The 19,843-nt window shown below is 48.0% G+C and overlaps 2 protein-coding genes across 3 annotated transcripts; one reads left to right on the top strand and one right to left on the bottom strand.

Moving 5' to 3' along the window:
- The first annotated feature begins 3,677 nt into the window (after positions 1-3,677).
- LGALS12 (galectin 12) lies at positions 3,678-12,393 on the top strand. Of its 2 annotated transcripts, XM_024255411.2 has the most exons (8): positions 3,678-4,328; positions 4,464-4,677; positions 5,465-5,584; positions 6,155-6,193; positions 6,771-6,797; positions 7,375-7,463; positions 11,192-11,342; positions 11,870-12,393. In XM_024255411.2, exons 1-8 carry the CDS (start codon positions 4,288-4,290, stop codon positions 12,014-12,016), a joined length of 828 nt encoding a protein of 275 aa, XP_024111179.2. In that variant the 5' UTR covers positions 3,678-4,287; the 3' UTR covers positions 12,017-12,393. The 2 variants fall into 2 exon arrangements, with proteins under 2 accessions (XP_024111179.2, XP_024111180.2); XM_024255412.2 differs by lacking the exon at positions 6,771-6,797.
- A 4,121-nt stretch (positions 12,394-16,514) lies between these two features.
- On the bottom strand, positions 16,515-19,843 carry LOC103891799 (thymosin beta-4-like). Its single transcript, XM_009246217.1, has 2 exons — positions 19,821-19,843; positions 16,515-16,617 (listed from the first exon to the last, which is right to left on the bottom strand). The coding sequence occupies exons 1-2, from the start codon at positions 19,832-19,834 to the stop codon at positions 16,515-16,517; spliced, it is 117 nt and encodes a 38-aa protein (XP_009244492.1). The 5' UTR covers positions 19,835-19,843.

The following is a 19,843-nucleotide window of genomic DNA, read 5'->3' as shown; positions in this document are numbered from 1 at the left end:
TTGGTCTCCACACCCCTTAACTTAACCCAGACCCTCCCTTCTATTGAGTCCAGGTCTGTAGGTACTTACTTAACTCTTTCAACCAATAACCAATCAGGAAGTCTTTGAATCCATCTGTGACCTGGAAGCCCACCTCTTCGAGTTGTCCCACCTTTCTGGACCAAACCAATGTACATATTACATGTATTGCTTGATGTCTCATGTCTCCCTAAAATGTGTAAAACCAAAATATAGCTCAATAACCTTGAGCACACATTCTCAGGATCTCCTGGGGCTGTGTCACAGGCCATTGGTCACTCACATTTGGCCCAGAATAAATCTCTTCAACTATTTCGGAATTTGACTCTTTTCTTCAACAAACTGGCCCCTCCACTCTTGGCTTCCTCTCACTGTGTATACAGAGCACCCTTCCTGAGCACGTCTGATTGAATTTCTCCAAATAAGCACCTTCAGTAACCCAGCTCCACCTACTTGGCAACAATTGAACAAACTCAGCTCCGCACCCAAAGCCCTTCCAGTTCCATCCTAAGTCAATGCTTCTCAGACTTTAAAGTGCATCAGAATCACCTGGAGGGCCTGTTAAAATGCAGATTCCTGGGCCCAGCTTCCAGAGAGTGCTCCTCAGTTGGTCTGGGGTGGGCCCCAAACTTGCATTTTTAACAAGTTTCCAGGTGAGGCTGATGCTGGTGGCTTGTGGACCACAGCTTAGGTAGCACCGGCTAAGATGCCTTATCCCAGGACCCTTCATGCCCTCTCCCTCCATCCAGGGAGCTGCTTACTCTGCCCTCAGCACCCCATGCGCTTGAGCCTTTGCCCAGCCTGGTCCTGGTCCAGGAATTCCCTGCTGCCAAGTCTGATGCAATGGGTCAGATCCTGGAACCTCCTAACTCAGGATAAAGTTGAGAGGTTGTGCTGCTTTTTAAAGGGAAAGCCTTATTGGGATTTGAACCAGAACTGGAAGGACTCTAGCAAAATACAGATATTTGGGCCCACCCCCAGATACAGGCCTCACTGTGGGACATGCTGCTATGGTCACTTTCTCCATGTACAGATGAACAAACAGTGGCCCAGAGATGGGAAGTGACTTTCCCAGGGGCACCCAGCACATTAGACGAGAGGCTGAAGAAGAAGTCAAGTCTCAAGTCTCCTTCCTGCGCAGTTCTGTGCTTCTTGTGCTGCCTTTTCCGAGCGTAAGGGGCTCTGCTTTTTCCCCTTCCCTCGTTCTACTCTCTTGTGACCCCAGCTGGGCCCCGGCATTTCCAGCTGATGCTGAAATGGAGCCTCAGGGGGCTGTAAAACTTGGAAAAGGAAGAAGAGTAGAGGAAGGGGCAAGAAAATGAGAGGAAGAGAGCCAGGCGTGGTGGCTCATGCCTGTAATCCCAGCACTTTGGGAGGCCAAGGCGGGCAGATCACGAGGTCAGGAGATCGAGACCATCCTGGCCAACATGGTGAAACTCAGTCTTTACTAAAAATACAAAAATTAGCCGGGCGTGGTGGTACATGCCTGTAGTCCCAGGGAGGATGAGGCAGGAGAATCACTTGAACCCAGGAGGCAGAGGCTACAGTGAGCTGAGATCGCACCACTGCACTGCAGCCTGGCAACAGAGCAAGACTCCATCAAAAAAAAAAGAAAATGAGGGGAAGAGATAAAACCCTTTGTGGTGAAGGGAGGAAGGAATGGGAAGTCGCCCAAGGCTGTCCAGGGAGCTGGGGGTGGGGCTGTTTCTGGAACCTAAGCACACGTACCACCTCCCCTTCCTCTGACCCAGTGAGGGCTCGAGTTGGAAACCACAAACCCTCGTTGGCCCCACAGGAGCCAGCCTCTGGCTTCCCTCTGCAATGGCCATGTGCTGCAGACCCAGAGTGGGTGGTTAGTTGGTTAATGCCAGTCTTCCTTCCCTGGACACTGAGTTCTGCTGACAGCCCCCGCCCAGCCAGAGCTCTGCTGTATACCGCTGGGAGTGGGGCTGGTGGGGAGCCTGGAGGTCGCCCGCTGCCCTCCCAGGGCTGCTCCAGACAGCATTAAGACCCTGCAGGTCGAAGGTGAGACTAACAGCTGAGAGAGCTGCTCCAGGCATTTAGGACCCTGGCTGGGGCAGGTGAGTCAGCCCAGTGGGGGCAGGGCTACTGGAACGAGGATCTACAGTTGGAGTTGCCCCACTCTCATGTCACCTGGAGAAAAACTGGACCCAATTCCTGACAGCTTCATTCTGCAACCGCCAGTCTTCCACCCGGTGAGTTGTCACTCTAATGGAACCTCCTCGGTCTCTGGGCTCTTCCCTTCCAACTGGGCCCACACTCCTGGGTGGTGGGGTGGAGAGGACCTCAGTCTTTCTGCTTCTCCCAGCATCTGCCCTGGGTTCTGGAAGGCCCTCCTGAGCTTAGTAAAGTGGCTGACTGCTAATTCCCACTTGGGTGTAAATGACTGCTAGGCTTCCAGGGTCACTGCATTTTGAAAGTGGTGAAGCCTGGAGCTGCAGTGCTCTGCCTCTACTGTAATGAATGCTAGGAGGATGACGGTGTGGGTAAGATTGTTGAGGGAATGCTGATTACTTAGTGAGGACAGTCTTGTCCCCAGCCTGGAAGGAAGGGTCTGGTGGGAATTTCCACTCAGGGATAGGGGTTGGGGGTGTTTCTCTCTTCCTCCTCCTGCTCAGTCAGTGCCCAAGAGGTTTTCTAAAGCCAGGCAATGATTTACAGAAGGCTGAATTCCCAGCAGACACCCCCTACTAATGAGCATTAATTATCACTTTCCCTTACTTGGCCCTCCCCTCCCATGAGAGCTGCGTCCACTCAGTTAATTACAGGCCTGGAGGGAGCCTGGGAATAGGAAGTGATCAACTGCTGAACCAACCAGCTGAGCTTGCCAGGCTGGCATCCCAAGCCTCCCTCCCTTGCTTCTCAGGTGCCTGAGGAATGGGCAGAAGCAGCTGCCCAGGTTACGGCAGCTCCTTCCTTTAGAGGCTGCGAGCTCACACCTGGAGGGCCATCCTGGTGGGTTTCAGTTTTTTCTAGGTGGTTTGGGTTCCTAAAAGGTTGCTGGGAGTTAGAGAGCAACACAGGAAGGTCAATCCTGTGATACCACTGGTATGTACCTGCCATCCTGTTCACACTCATTCCAAACACATCTATGCAGAGCCCTCACGGCGTCAGGTGAGGCACTGAGCCTACAGGAGGGAAAGACAAGGCTTCAGTTTTGAGGGGCTTATAAACTCCTAGGGAAAACAGCCAACCAGTCGCTCTAAGCCAAGGGCCAAGCCAGCCACGTGAGCAAAATGCCCTGGGAGCTCAGGGGAAGAAAGGAATAATCCAGGAACCCAAGTGGATGATGCTTGGAAAAAGAGTCAGGGTGGAAAGAGACAGGCAGGAAGTTGTAAAAGTGTGTGATGTATTTTAGGAAGGCCAGGTAACTTCCTTTTTTTTTTTTTTTTTTTTTTTTGAGACCAAGTCTTGCTTTTTCGCCCAGGCTGGAGTACAGTGGCATGATCTCAGCTCACCGCAACCTCAACCTCCACCTCCCAGGCTCAAGCAATTCTCCTGCTTCAGCCTCCTGAGTAGCTGGGATTAGAGGTGCATGCCACCACACCCAGCTAATTTTTTGTATTTTTAGTAGAGATAGGGTTTCACCATGTTGGCCAGGCTGGTCTCGAACTCCTGACCTCAAGTTGATCCACCCGCCTCAGCTTCCCAGAGTGCTGAGATTACAGGCATGAGCCACAGAGCCCAGCCCAGGTAACTTCTATATGGGGAAAGGTGAGCCTGGGAAGGCCATTGTAAAGTGTCTCTCCAGGGGTCCATTTCAGAGTTAACTGTCAGTTCCTAACTTGTCCGTTCTTCTTGCCTCCCAGTTCCTAGTCTCCAGCCACTAAACAGTCCTCAGAAAGCCCCAGTACCAGGCTTCTGGGGACCAGGGTGGCATCTAGTGGATGGCAAGCCTCCCTGGGGTCACTGCAGCCTGTTGTGCCCTAGGAGCTGGGGAAAGGCAACTGGCTGGTGCTGAATTTGGCAAGGGAGCTGAATTTGACTTCTCTGGTGTAATGCGGCTTTGCCATATGACGGTCCAGGAAAGAGGATTAGGTGGAAGAAAATATTTCAGTGAACACTGATTTTTACCTATAAGGAATTTTCTGTTTGGGGAGGAAAAGTTGAGTTTTATTCTGCTCCTTTCCTCCCACTCCCCATAGAGGTCCCTAAGCCCTTTCTCCAACCCTGCACGGATGAGTTTCTCTTCTTGTTCAGGTGGTTCCTTATGTCACGACAATTTTTGGAGGCCTGCACGCAGGCAAGATGGTCATGCTGCAAGGAGTGGTCCCTCTAGATGCACACAGGTAAGGCAGGGGAGGTGGCCAGGGGGTGCTGGAGCTCAGCCCTAGAGGCATCGAGCTGGAGGGCTCCTCCCTGCCACCGGGATCTCTGTGGGTCTCTGGTCAGAACCGCACTTTGAGAGCCTCACCTCCTAGTAGGTTTCAGGTGGACTTCCAGTGTGGCTGCAGCCTGTGTCCCCGGCCGGATATCGCCTTCCACTTCAATCCTCGCTTCCATACCACCAAGCCCCACGTCATCTGCAACACCCTGCATGGTGGACGCTGGCAAAGGGAGGCCCGGTGGCCCCACCTGGCCCTGCGGAGAGGCTCCAGCTTCCTCATCCTCTTTCTCTTTGGGAATGAGGAAGTGAAGGTGAAGGAAGGGACGGGCATTGGGTGGTCTAGAATTTGTGTCCTTGCGCGCTTCCTTCCCTCAGCCAGACTCCCCACGACGCGGTGTTGAGTGGCAGCGGTAGTGGTCAGGTACCAAGAGGACCAAGGAGCTGCCATGCCTGGTTCCAGGCTGCCCTGGGCCCACATGGCAGCAAGAAAGCTCTACAGTGCCTGGCTCCAAAGAGGGCACTGCTGCCATAGTCATGGCAAGCACTTAGAGAGCACCTACTGTATACTAGGAACTGTTCTAAGCCCTTTAAAGGTATCTGCTCATTGAATCCTCACAGTAACCCCATTAGGTAGGTACCTTCATTATCCCCATCTTACAGCCACAGTGGCAGGGGAGAGGGAGAGAGAACTTGATCTCAAGGTTTAGACTCCCTAATGTGAGCTCCTGCCAGAAACATGATGGGATCTTCAGACTTCTCCAGGAGACAGAGCAGCTGGCGGGAGGGGAGCCTCTTGAGCCTCAGTTTCCTCACATAAATGGAGCGAAGATGACTCTTTGGGCTGCTGAGAAAGCACAATGAGGGGCCTCTGTTGGGGTAGAGGGAGCGTTGAAGGTGACTTGGTCTCCAGGCCAGCTCTGCAACCTTTGAAGATTACTTAAGCCACCCAAGGCTCTGTAAAATGTACCTACCTCATGGAGTTGATGTGAAGTTAAGTGAGGCAAAATTGAGGAAAAAGTGCTTGGCAATGCCTGGGACATTGTTATGAACTCAATGAACATTAGCTGCTGATAAGCCAGCCTCTGTCTGTCTCTCCAGGTGAGTGTGAATGGACAGCACTTTCTCCACTTCCACTACCGGCTCCCACTGTCTCACGTGAACACGCTGGGCATATTTGGTGACATCTTGGTAGAGGCTGTTGGATTCCTGAATATCAATGTAAGTTTCCTTGGAACCAAGGCCTGAGCAGTGGCAGCCTCTAATTTCCCCTGACTCCTGGACAGGCCTGGGACCCCTTCCTCCACCCTAGACTGAGAGAGAGGAGGCCCTGTGCACCAGTAATAGCCAAGGGGGAGGGAGTCCACGGAGGTTTCGGGTGTGAGTGGGCTGAGGGGGAAGAGAAAGTGATGGCAGAAAGGGGGTCCAGGAGCTGCAGGCAGGAGTCTGTACCCAGTGTGGGTCTGGTTAACACTGAGAAACAATGGCCAGGAATGATTTGGCACACTGGGGCCAAAACGGGTGGCAGCTGGCTTTATCATTCCCACCTGATGGGCTTATCAAAGCCCAGATTTCTGGGGCTTGCCACCAGAGATTCTGATTCAGTAAGTCCAAGGTGGGGCCTGGGAATTGGGATATTCAAAATGCCAGCAAGAAGCTACCACTGACCAGCCGAATGGGAACATGAGGAGCTCTAAAGGCCAAAGCCAGGGCTCTGCCCACCTTCCAGGCATAGGTAGGGGATTGCAGTGGTCCTAAATGCTGCTGATTCTTTTCTCTCTTTCTGAACAGCCGTTTGTGGAGGGCAGCAGAGAGTACCCAGCTGGACATGTGAGTCTCTCGGGAGCAAGGTCTGAGCAGCCACACCAGCTGACCTGCCCTTCTGGACTGCTGCTCCCATTACACAAGGCCCAGCTGCCCTTTCCCTCACTGCTGCGGTTGCCATGGACACAGCTGGCTCTGCTTCAGTTCCTGGAGGGCCTGGATTTGCCTCTCCCAGCCCCTCTCCAGGCCCAGCTTGGGAAGATGAATGGGGCTGGGCTGCATGCAGAGGGAGCAAGACCCGGTATTCCTAGCAGGAGAGGCCTTAGTTGAAATGCTCATTTCTCAGACCAACCCTGCAACGTGGCTGGGGTTGGCCTTGCAGGACAGAAGGGGAGATGAGGCCCATGTACTGCCCAAGGCCACACAGGGAGTGGATGACAAATCCTCCACCCCGTTCTTCCCTATTATTCCAGAGCTAGTGAACCTCTGAACTCCAGAGGATCCCACTGGGGCTCCAATGACTCACCTACTGCTGTGAGAGAGACAAGCCCCAAATATTCCCAATTTGTCAGAATAACAAGAGGTTCCCTTTTCCTGCGCAAACACCGCATGGCCTTGTGTCCTCTCTTTCTTTCCCTGACAGCCTTTCCTGCTGATGAGCCCCAGGCTGGTGAGTGAACCTCCCTCCTTCTTCGTCAGGGCTGGGGGCGTAGCCTGGGTGAGCAGCTAATGAGCTCAGCCTGGTGGGACATGCCCCCAGCCTCATGATTTCCCCTTCCTTTATAGCAAGCTGCAGGCTGTGGGTGGGCTGGGCAGCTTCAGGCTGAAGCTCCAGCTTCATTTTACCTTTTCTCCACTTATTCTGAACATCATTACTTGATACTTCTCTGTGCCAGGCCCAGTGCCAGGCTCTAGGATAGAGGAACAAGCTGGTCCCAGCCGTCCAGTTGCTCACAGGCTGGTGGGGGACAGACCACTAGACGGCCATTACAGTTAAGGATGCAGTGAAGGGAGAAGGACATGGTGATCGGGACACAGAGAGGCCAAGCTCAGCCTGGAGGGGCCGCGGAAAGTCTTCGTCAGGAACAGAGTACAAGAGGCCAGGTGCTTAACAAATAAGCAGCGTGTCCTGGCTGCAGGCCTGGGCAGAACATGCCTGCCGCAGTGCTCCCCTGACCCCCAGGGATGGGTGGTCCTCCCCAATCCCCCTGGGAGTCAACTTCTCAATACCTCCCTTTTTCCTTCAGAAGGTGCCCTGCTCACATGCTCTTCCCCAGGGTCTCTCGCCCGGGCAGGTCATCATAGTGCGGGGACTGGTCTTGCAAGAGCCAAAGCAGTAAGTATCCAGCATCTAAGTGGAGTGGAGGGAGCAGCCTCTCTGTGACAGTCACATGCTATAAAACATCATCTCTTTTAATCTCCTAGCACCACCATTTAATCCCCATTTTATAGATGAGGAAACAGAGGAGCAGAAAGGAGAAGTGGCCCAATTTGGCAGAGCTTATGAAGGTCAGGCTGGGACTGGGACCGACAGCCCCACTGCTGGGAGCATCATTCCTGCTGGTACATCTAGTCAGGCCTAGCCTCTTGTCCCAGGTCCTAGGAAAGGGGCCCCAGGAAAGGCCCTTCGTAGCTGCAGGCTGAGGCTCAGAGCAAACATGTAGCTTCCCATGGTAACACCATGTGTGGTTCAAAAGATACAGCCAGACTGCCCCAGAGAGGAGAGCTGGTATGTGGAAGCCAGGACTTGGAGGGACTCAATGACTAAGTGGACACTACCAAACTTCTCCTACATGGTGCTTTCAAACCCAGACCTGTGGCTCCAATCCAGTTAGACAAGAGCCACTGGCAGGCCTGCCTTGAGGAAACACATTAGAGTTTATGACTTCTCTGGGCCAGAATGCCTGGGTTGGCATGTGCTCAGGACACCTACTACCTGTGCAACCTTAGGGCAGATACTTTTCCTCTCTGTGCCTCTGTTTTCCTCTCTGTAAGAAGGGGATGATAGGCTGGGCACGGTGGCTCACGCCTGTAATCCCAGCACTTTGGGAGGCCGAGGTGGGTGGATCATGAGGTCAGGAGTTGGAGATCAGTCTGACCAACCTGGTGAAATCCCGTCTCTACTGAAAATACAAAAATTAGTCAGGTGTGGTGGCACATGCCTGTAATCCCAGCTACTCAGGAGGCTGAGGCAGGAGAATCGCTTGAACCCGGGAGGCAGGGTTGCAGTGATCCAAGATCACGCCACTGCACTCCAGCCTGGGCAACAGAGCGAGACTCCATCTCAAAAAAAAAAAAAAAAAAAAAAAAAGAGGGGGTTGATAATAATGCCGACTTTAGGGGTGGTGCTTAGAATAGTGCCTGGCACGTGGTAAGTGTCCACAAATGTGGGTACTACTGCAATCATCTCAGTGGAGGCAGGGGAGGGCAGAGTAAGGAAAGCACCGTATGTTCTCCTTGCTTAATTTTGTTTTTATTTTTAAGTCACTGACCTCACTAAACCCTTGCCCTGCACACTCCCGATCATGCCTGTGAATTCCGGGGCAGGCATGAAGCCCAGCACTTGATGGCCTGGGCCTCCAAAGACAGGCACGACTGAGTTGGATTCCTGGTTTTGTCTCTCATAAACGGTGTGGTCGTGGGCCAGTCACTAAACCTCTCTGAGTCTGAGTTTCCCTACTGGAAAAAGGCGAATGATAATTCCAACCTGCTAGGGAAAATGAAAAGTGCTCAGTGATGGAACGAACACTTCTTCCCACAAAACTTGGAGGCATGAGACCAGGTTCATATTGTAGCTCAAAGTCACAAGGTTACTAGTGACATAGTCAGCAAGTAACTGCTCTTTCCCAAGGGCCATGAATGCATGTGTCCTCAGAGACCAGACAGATCTCATAAATAGTGAGGAAACCAGTTGGGAAGGTGGTGAAGGAAAAGGAGTATTTCCATACACCCAGTCATGCCAGATCTTCTGACTATTTTTAAAGCAAAAATAGAAGCCATCTTTTATACAAACTCTCTCAATTTTTGAATATTGTATTAAAGCTGAAGAATACTATGGACCAGACAAAACATTCCTATACACCAGTTCAGCTGAGATCCACCAACATGAAGATTTAGCACAGCACCTGGTACTTAGCGAGGCTGCAACAAACGCAGCTGCTGCTATTTTGTGAAAGCAACTGATGGCTTGAATGGGGCAGAGAGAGTAAGAGATGGAGGGCATAGGATTCATCTGCAGTGAAAATCTATCCCTCCTTCTCCACCTCATCCCTTCCCTCCTCCTTATTGAGTGGGAGTGTATGACTGCAGCCTCAAAGAGCTTCAACAGAGCTTCACTGGGCATCTGCTGATTTGTGATTATTCAGTGATCTAGTGGGCATCTAGTGATTCATGATTATCCAGTGATCTGGCAGGCCGAGCTGCATGAAGGTGAGGTAGGGAGACACTGAGGCCTCCTCACCAGGAGTTCGCAGGCCAGGGGAAGACAAAGTGTTGTCTGGCAGGACAGGGTAGGGGGAGCCATAGTGGGGCTGGAGGCTCCACGCAGTCCACTCTCCAGGGTTCCTGCCTTCCAAGCTTCTTCCCAACATTGGGCCCTGGCCACCTCCTTCCCAAAGTTGGAAACTTACGGGGCCTCCTCCTGTAAGGATCTACTAATAGCCCTGGAAAGGCCTGTCCAAGGCGGCCTTTTCCCCTACCTTACCTGCCCTCTGCATCCCGTCAGGATGCAGCCTTCTCCAGCATAGCGCTTCAAAGAAGAAGACTTGGGAAGTTCCCAAGACATAAAAATAATCTGGGCCGGGCGCGGTGGTTCATAACTGTAATCCCAGCAATTTGGGAGGCCGAGGCATGTGGATCATGAGTCAAGAGATCGAGACCACCCTGGCCAACATAGTGAAACCCCATCTCTACTAAAAATACAAAAATTAGCTGGGCGGTGGGGGCATGCGCCTGTAGTCCCAGCTACTCCGGAGGCTGAGGCAGGAGAACTGCTTGAACCTGGGAGGAAGAGGTTGCAGTGAGCTGAGATCGTGCCACTGCACTCCAGCTTGGTGACAGAGTGAGACTCTGTCTCAAAAAAAATAAAATAAAGAAAAATAATATAATCCGGTTGCCCTACTTGAGAGGCAGGTGCCAGATCCCCCCACCCCCAAATATGGAGTCATGAATCCTAGTTCACATCCTAACCTGAGGCCCTACCACTATTACTAGTAACAGAGAAGTCATTTAACTTCTTGTCCTCGTCACTTAAATGGGCTGACAATCCTCACAGCATAGAATTTGCGAGGATTAAGGAAAGGCAAACTAGCTTCTGTAAAACACCTACTCTGTGCTAGGAATCGCTAGTTTTCACATAGATTATCTCCTTTGTTCCTTTTTTTTGTGGCTCTATGAGGTAGAGATTGTATTATATAGCAATATTTTTAAACAATAGGTATCATCTGAATGCTTATTACATTCCAGGTGCTGTTCTAAATAAGCATTTTTTTATGTATTCATGTAATTCTTACAACAATGCCACAGGCAGGTACAGGGCAGTTATGTTATCTCCACATTATGGATGAGGAAACTGAGGCACAGAGAGATTACGAGTCTTGCCCAAGGTCACAGGACTAGAAAGTAGCACAGCCAGGGTTGAATCGGGACTGCCTGACTCTAACCACTATGCTATTTGGAAAACATTTAAGATAATACCTGGCACTTAGTTAGCATTCAATAAATGTTAGCTGTAGCTATCATCATCATAACCATCCCCATTTTCAGGAGGATAAACTGAAGCTCAGGCTAGGCAATTTTCACACACTTCCCTCCCACCGCCATCCTCCTGTAGTCAGCAGATGGCAACCCTGGAGGTCAATCTCAAGTTCATCTAGAACTCGTGTTCTTTCCACTGTTCTGAGCATTCAGCCATGAGGCTGTCATAGGCCCTCAGTGCTTGTTTCTGGAGGCTGAAGCAGCTCAACCTTCCATCCACTCCCTGACCTCCATCCTTCCCCTGGGGGCTGAGCAGCGGCCTGCGGGCAATGGGCGCTGATTCCTTCTCCTTCCTCCTGCTTCCTGCAGTTTTACTGTGAGCCTGAGGGACCAGGCTGCCCATGCTCCTGTGACACTCAGGGCTTCCTTCGCAGACAGAACTCTGGCCTGGATCTCCCGCTGGGGGCAGAAGAAACTGATCTCAGCCCCCTTCCTCTTTTACCCGCAGAGATTCTTTGAGGTGGGTCAGAGCCAAGTGATTACATCCCTTCAGGCTGGAGCACAGAGCTGAAGTCCCATAATGACCTGGGAGACTGCGGCAGGTGTGCAGGACAGATGTTATGGGGTGGGAGGGCAGAGCCAGCAGAACACAGCAAATGTCTGTACAGCGGTCCTCAACGCTCCACTCTGATGCCAAGGATCCCATGGCCAGAAACTCAGTTGGTGCAGGTGGGGGCCCAGGCATCAGCTTTATTAAAAATCTCCCCTAATGATTCCGACGTGCAGAACCACTCCTCTACAGGAAGCAGCCCCAGTTACAGGTGGTGAAACTGAGGCCCAGGGCTGGGAAGATCCTTGTCAAAGGCCACAGTGGGCTGGTGACAAGCCGGGCCCCTTGTCCTGTTCTTTTCCAGCACTGTACTGGGTGCCCCCTGGGTCCAGTCTTTGTGTCCTCTGAGAGGAGGAGTGTCTCACTGGAGAGAGCATCAGGCAGACAAGGGAAAGTCTGGCTGGAAGCTGCAACCCCCTCATGTCCTCCTTTCCCAGGTGCTGCTCCTGTGCCAGGAGGGAGGGCTGAAGCTGGCGCTCAATGGGCAGGGGCTGGGGGCCACCAGCGTAAACCAGCAGGCCCTGGAGCAGCTGCGGGAGCTCCGGATCAGTGGAAGTGTCCAGCTCTACTGTGTCCACTCCTGAGGATGGTTCCAGGGAAATCCCGCCAGAAAACAAGAAGGTCAGCTCACTCCCAGGGCCCCACTCTTTTCCCCTCATTAAACCATCCACCTGACACCAGCACATCAGGCCTGGTTCACCTCTGGGGTCACAATTGAGTCTACAGGAGCTTTGGGCCTGAGGGGAGGCACAAGAGTGCAAAGGTTCCTCAAACTCTGCACCTTCCTCCACCAGGAGCCTGGGATTTGGCTCCATCTGCCTTCAGGGCCTGGACTGCACTCACAGAGGCAAGTGTTGTAGACTAACAAAGATACTCCAAAATACAACGGCTTAAAGAATGTGGTCATTTATTCTTTATTATTTATTTATTTGTGGCCAAATAAATAAATAAGGTTATTTATTTATTTCATTCTCATCTAGCAATTCTAGAGACAATTGTCCAGGTTAGCAGGGCAGCTGTGCTCCCTGGAGACATTCAGGGTCTGTCCTAGCCATTGTTCCACCACCCCCAGGGCATCATCATTGTTTCTGTGGCGGAAGCTCAGCTGCAACCCTATCTTGGTCTCAGCCACTGAGAAGGCTAGTAGTGGCTGTGGACAAGACCCACCTGATCTCATAAGCCCCAGGCCTGGGTCTGACACACACCAGCTACAGTCACATTTCATCTGCAGGCACTCAGTCTCGGTCACAATACCTGCAAGGGAGGCTGGAAATGTTCTTCAGTGGGACACATAAGACCAGCCACATAAAATAGAGTAGTCATAAAATAACAGAATCGTTTTGTTCTTTTACTATAAAAAACAGGGAGAATGGATTTTGGTGGATAGCCACAGTCTCTGAGACAAGTAGATCCTGTTAATATCCTCATTTTATAACATAGGAAACTGACGCACAGAAAGGCTAATTTGCCAAGATCACACAGTGAGTAAGCCATGGGATTAGAACCCAGGGATTCTGTCTGCTGAGTTTGCGGCTCTTAACCATAAACCATTATCTAGAGTACACAGGCACACTAGAGCTTCCAGATGAAGATGGACATCGGAGCTGGAGGCTTGAGAGGAATCAAAAAACCTTGCAAATCGAAAAGTACAGACAAGACAAGGGAAGGACCACCACCAAGGAAAGAGCAAGATTAAATGAGAAATAATTTAAGAATTATATATAACTGTATATAATATATACCATATATACATGTATACACACATATATATGTGTGTGTGTGTATGTGTGTGTATATATATATATATAGCATAGTATACATTATACAGTAATATATGTGCCATGGTCTGAATGTTTGTGTCCCCCCGACTAAAATTAATATGTTGAAATCCTAGCACCCAAGGAAATGGTGTTTGGAGGTGGGGACTTTGGGGGGTGATTAGGTCATGAAGGTGGAGCCCTCCTGAATGGGATTAGTGCCCTTATAAAAGAGACTCCAGGCCGGGTGAGGTGGCTCATGCCTGTAATCCCAGCACTTTGGAAGGCCAAGGCAGGCAGATCACCTGAAGTCACGAGTTCAACACCAGCCTGGCCAACATGGCAAAACCCCGTTTCTACTAAAAACACAAAAATTAGCTGTGCATGGTGGCACATGCCTGTAATCCCAGCTACTCAGGAGGCTGAGGCAGGAGAATCACCCGAACCCGGGAGGCAGAGATTGCAGTGAGCCAATATCATGCCGCTGCACTCCAGCCTGTGTGACAGAGCCAGATTCTGTCTCAAAAAAAAATACATATAAATAAAATAAAAGAGACTCCAGAGAGCTCCCTCACCCCTACCACCACGTGAGATTACAGCAAGAAAACAGGTGTTTATGAAATGGGAAGCAGGCCTTCACCAGAAACAAAATCTGCCAGTGCTTTGCTCTTGAATTTTCCAGCCTCCAAAACTGTCAGCAATAAATTTGTTGTTTATAAGTTACCCAGTCTAAGACATTTTAAAGCTGGACCTCTACCATTCACCATGTACAAAAGTTAACACAAGATGGATTAAAGATTTAAAGTAAGACCTTGAACTATAAGAATCCTAGAAGAAAACCTAGGAAACACCATTCCGGACCCTGACCTTGGAGAAGAATTTGTGACTAAGTCCTCAGAAGCAATCACAAGAAAAACAAAAATTGGCAAGTGGGACCTAATTAAAGAGCTTCTGGGCAGCAAAAGAAACTATCCACAGAATAAACAGACACCACACAGAATGAGGAAAAAATAGTATATTCACAAAGTGTGCATCCCACAAAGGTCTAATATCCAGAATCTATAAGGAACTTAACAAGAAAAAACCCATCAAAAAGTGGACAAAAGGCATGACAGACACGTCTCAAAAGTAGACATATGAGCAGCCAATAAACACATGAAAAAATGCTCATCATCACTAATCGTCAGAGAAATGCAACTCAAAACCACAAGAGGATATCATCTCATACCAGTCAGGATGTTTATTATCAAAAGGTCAAAAATCGGCAGATGCTGGTGAGGCTGCAGAGAAAAGAAAATGCTTATGCACTGTTGGTGGGAATGTACATTAGTTCAGCCACTGTGAAAAACACTTTGAAGATTTCTCAAAGAACTTAAAACAGAACTACCATTCAATCCAGCAATCCCATTACTGGGTATACATCCAAAAGAAAATCATTCTACCAAAAAGACACTTGGACTTGTATGTTTTGTTTTTGTTTTTGGTTTTGGTTTTTTGGGACAGTTTCTCTCTCTATCACCCAGGCTGGAGTGCAGTGGCACGATCTTGGCTCACTGCAAGCTCTGCTTCCCGGGTTCACACCATTCTCCTGCCTCAGCCTCCTGAGTAGCTGGGACTACAGGCATCCACCTCCACACCCGGCTAATTTTTTGTATTTTTTTTTTTAGTAGAACAGGGTTTCACCGTGTTAGCCAGGATGGTCTTGATCTCCTGACCTCGTGATCCACCTGCCTCGGCCTCCCAAAGTGCTAGGATTACAGGCATGAGCCACCATGCCCAGCTGGACTTGTATGTTAATTGCAGCACTATTCACAATAGCAAAGACATGGAATCAACCTAGGTGCCTGTCAACAGTGGATTGGATGAAGAAAATGTGGTGCATATACACCATGGAATACTACATAGCCATAAAAAAGAATGAAACTATGTCCTCTGCAGCAACATAGATGCAGCTGGAGGCCATTGTCTTTAGTGAATTAACAGAAGAACAGAAAACCAAATACCATATATTCTCACTTATAAGTAGGAGCTAAACATTGGGGGGTCATGGACAGAAAGATGGCAATAGACTCTGGGGACTACTAGATTGGAGGGAGAAAAGAAGGAGGGAATGGGAGAAAGGGTTGAAAAACCATTGGGTATTATGCTCACTACCTGAGTGATGGGATAATTCACACCCCAAACCTCAGCTTCATACAATATACAAACCTGCACAGGTACTCTCTGAATCTAAAATAAAAGTTGAAATTATTTTTTAAAAGAAGATAAACCTCAATTTCCACAAATATGTTTTATAGGATTTTTTTATTAAAATGCATTCTGTGTATAGATTTTTAGGGGCACAGGGGAGCTTGCATCTCTACATTGCTTCTTCCCAATCGTATATACAGTATATCCCTCAATTTATTTTGGTCATCCTTTATTTCCTTCTGTCACTGGGAAACCAAGTTCTTTCCTTACTTTGTATTGATGGCCAAGAAAGAATATCCAATTGGAAAAAAAGGCAAGCAGGTTTTATTGCTGGTCAGGAATGGAGGAGTGAGCTCTTTTTCTAAAGAACCCCTTCTCCTGAAGGTGATGGAAGCCAGGGAACTTTAAGGAATTAGATGTGCGGCGGGAAGGTATGTATGTAAGCATGTACAGGGAGGAACTCCAGATGTGCAGTTGCAGATCATAAACATGCTTCTTCATATGAGGTATGTTCAGAAAATGGCAGCAATTTTCTTCTAGGGGTGGGGATTTGATATGGTTTGGGTGTGTCCCCACCCAAATCTCATCTTGAATTCCCACATGCCGTGGGAGGGACCCGGTAGGAGGTAATTGAATCATGGGGGCAAGCCTTTCCCAGGCTGTTCTCGTGATAATGAGTAAGTCTCCTGAGATCTGATGGTTTTAAAAAGAGGAGTTTCCCCCCGCCCTTTTTTTTTTTAAGTTTTTAAACTTTCTATTTGCATATTTTTGAAAATTTTGCATTCCAATACTTAAAATCATTTGAACAAAAAAAAAAATGCCACTGATTAAACTGTATTACAGCCTGCATGACACCTTGGGCCAGCTTGGTTTTACTCTAGATTTCATTGTTGTCCTACCCCACTTCTTCCTTCACTGAAATGCATGTTCTTTCCTTTTCTGCCAGTCAGAAAGTCAGATGGGAGTGGCAGGCTTGGCCTTCATTGTCAGTAGTTCTTTGATGTGAAAGGGGCAGCAGAATCATTTAAACTTGATCCAACCTCTATGCATCTTACAAAGTTAAACAGCTAAAATAAGTAAAGTAAGAAAGCAATGCTTGTGGAATGTACAGTGCATATTGGCAGCACATGCCTCATTATGATTCACTGGCTTGCTTCTCCTGTTCAATCATTTCTTTGGAAGGCAGTGGATTTTTCTCTTGTGCTTCTGTCTTCTTCAATTTCGACTTATCTCTTTGCCTGCTGCCATCCATGTAAGATGTGACTTGTTCCTCTTTGCCTTCTACCATGATTGTGAGGCTTCCCCAGCCATAAATCAAAATTGGATTTATGAGTCCAATTAAATCTCTTTATTTTGTAAATTGCCTAGTCTCAGATATGTCTTTATCAGCAGTGTGGCCTAATACAGGACTTTAGCATTATAATGATACATTAATGATCTGAAGGTAACAAGGCGTCACCAGCTCGGTTTGCTGGGGTCTTGCTCTGACCTTATCTTCCTCCAGTAATTGCCAAAGAGTCCTGAGGCTCCAGCAGCCTCCTGGGCCATCTGAAGTTCTCTTAAGCAAACATACCTGTAGATAAAATGATTTAAAAACCTGTTTAAGGAAGAACAATGAGCTTTCTTAGTTATCTACTGTTTAAGAAAATAAAGAGCTTTCTCAGCTATGTCTCCAGGGTTGCCCTGGTAACAGAAGATGTGTGTGTTTGTTTTTACCAGGGCCTTGCACAGCTTTTATTAGAGTTATACTTAGGCACTTTATAGCTTTGTGTGCGATTTGTAAATGCTATCTTTTTCAAAAATTGTACTTACTTGATACTGGTACAAAAATGCACCTGATTTATGTATATTAATCTCATTCCTAGCACACTTGCTAAATTCTTTTATTAGTTCAAATAGACAATCTTGCCCTGGCACAGTGGCTCACACCTGTAATCCCAGCACTTGGGGAGGCCGAGACAGGTGGATCACTTGAGGTCAGGAGTTTGAAACCAGCCTTGCCAACATGGCGAAACTCCGTCTCTACTAAAAATACAAAAAATTAGCTGGGCATGGTGGCACATGCCTGTAATCCTGCCTACTCAGGAGGCTAAGGCACAAGAATTGGTTGAACCCAGGAGGCAGAGGTTGCAGTGAGCCAAGATCACACCACTGCACTCCAGGCTGGGGGACAGAGCAAGACTCTGTCTCAATAAATAAATGAACAAACAGATAGGTAATCTTACCACTTGCAAAATATAATGATTTCTGATTTCTTCCTTTCCAATCTCCTGCTCCCTCTCTCTTTCTCACTCTTCCCCCCCACTCCCAACCACATTCCCTCCCTTCCTTCCTCTCTCCCTCATGCTTCCTTTATTATATGACATTGGCCAAGAATTCTTGCACACTGTTGAGTAGCAGTGTGGTTAGCAGGCATCCTTGACCTGTTCCTGACCACAGGGAAATGCAATTAAGATTTCACTATTAAATATGATGATTGTCATAGGTTGGGAATAGATACTATTTTTAGGGTAAAGAGATTTTCATTTTTTCTTAGTTTGCTAAGATATATTTTCATTTTTTTCATGAATGAGTGTCAAGTCTGTCTTCTGCGTTTACTGATATGATCATATTTTTTCTAATCTGTTAATGAGGTAAATTACATTAATAGGCTCTCTAATGTCATGCTATAAGTATCTTTAAATTCCTAAATTCCTGGAGTAAATGAATTTTTAATGAATACATTGCTGCATTTCATTTACTGGTATTACTGTTTTTGCATTAAGTTCATAAATTAGCTTATAATTTTACTTATCCATCCATCAATACTATCTTAGCCTTAGATTCTGGATTGTCTCTTTTCTATGCAAGGTCATCAATTGTTTATATGTACTCTAGGTCTTTATTTAATCCGTAGATTCCATCTTCCTCTCTTTTTTTCTTACATTTTATTGTTGGGGATGAAACTGATAACTTTTCCTTATAGAGCTTCCCAGAGTCTGAATTCTGCTGATTAATCCCTAGGGCATTGTTTAAAATACTCCACTGTCCCCTGCACTTCTCTTCATCTAGAGTTTTGATCAGATTCAGTTTCAATTTTTCAGCAAGAAAACCAAAACTACTGTCTTATTCCCTAAATGTTTCTTTTTAAATTTAATTTTATTTTATTTATATATATTTTCTTGAGAGAGTCTCAACTCTGTCACCCAGGCTGGAGTGCAGTGGCGCAATCTCAGCTCACTGCAGCCTCCACCTCCCAGGTTCAAGCGATTCTTATGCCTCAGCCTCCTGAGTAGCTGGAATTACAGGTGTGCTCCACCACTCCTGGCTAATTTTTGTATTTTTAGTAGAGATGAGGTATCTCTATGTTAGCCAGGCTGATCTCAAACTCCTGACCTCAAGTGATCCACCTGCCTCAGGCTCCACAGTGCTAAGATTCCAGTCATGAGCCACCATGCCCAGCTAAATATTTCTTTTTTATAGCCTCCTGTTCTTGTTTCCTGAATATATTTTCTCTTATATCTTCCATGATATAAATTGTAGGGAGCCGAAGGCCCATGGGACACGACCAACTCAGCATTCCACTGGAGGCTATATGATCAAACAGCAAACTGTTTATCATGAATGCAGGATGTGAGCAAACTCATGACTGCTCCTGCCAACAGAAGGTTTATTGAGGGCAATCACGTCCTGGCACCAAGCTTCTTGAGGTTGTCTACTGGGACATCTAGGGAATGCAGTCTTGCAAGCCTACTCTGGACCAAGCAGCTGACCCCTTCTTCCATCCCCTTTCTCACTGTCTCTTTTGCCTAATAAATATGGAGGGCTGTGTAAAGTTCAGGGCCCTTGTTCACTAGAGGCAAGGTGCCCCCTGACTCCTTCTTCCAAATATACTCTTTTGTCTCTTGTCTCTTATTCCCGCATTTGCCTCTTTTGTTCAGTCCCCCTAGGTTCATGCATGCTACATAGTGGCACCCCAAACAGCGACAGAATCAGGTGCTCTACAAGTGGTATCCAAACACAGGGACTTTGAGGAAATGAATGAAGAAGTTCTGCTGGAGCAGAGGAACTGAAATTGACAAGGCAAATGGGGACCCCGGGTCAAGTCTGCTGGCAGCAGATATAAGGACAGTGTCTTAAAGAGGTATTGGGAGCAGTGCACTAAAGAAGTACTGAGAACGGGAAGTTTTTGCACTAAGGGTAACATGGGGCAGAATTTGTCTATTGAAGAAAAACATGATGTGCCGTTGCTTAAAGTTTTGTTGAAACAAACTGGTGCTCAGGTTAGTTCTCAGACACTAACTAAGCTGCTGCAGGAGGTTATTATGCATAACCCATGGTTTCCACAGGCAGGCACTCTTGATGTGGAAAATTGGGACAGAGCAGAAGGATTAAAATGGGCTCATCAAAAAGGTCTTAAAGTTGATTCTTCTGTTTTCTCCACTTGGAGCTTAGTTCGTACTGTACTTCTGCCATTATCTCCTT

This window comes from Pongo abelii, chromosome 9 (assembly GCF_028885655.2).
Source record: "Pongo abelii isolate AG06213 chromosome 9, NHGRI_mPonAbe1-v2.0_pri, whole genome shotgun sequence".
Taxonomy (NCBI): domain Eukaryota; kingdom Metazoa; phylum Chordata; class Mammalia; order Primates; family Hominidae; genus Pongo; species Pongo abelii.
Note: the sequence above shows the minus strand (reverse complement) of the source record. Positions and strands in the feature narration are given on the sequence as shown.

Excerpts from the sequence above, each read along its gene's own strand:
- LGALS12 (XM_024255411.2), top strand. The coding sequence starts at position 4,288 with ATGGTCATGCTGCAAGGAGTGGTCCCTCTAGATGCACACAG. Across the intron at positions 5,585-6,154 it reads TTGGATTCCTGAATATCAAT|CCGTTTGTGGAGGGCAGCAG; the intron begins GTAAGTTTCCTT and ends CTTTCTGAACAG. Across the intron at positions 6,194-6,770 it reads GAGAGTACCCAGCTGGACAT|CCTTTCCTGCTGATGAGCCC; the intron begins GTGAGTCTCTCG and ends TTTCCCTGACAG.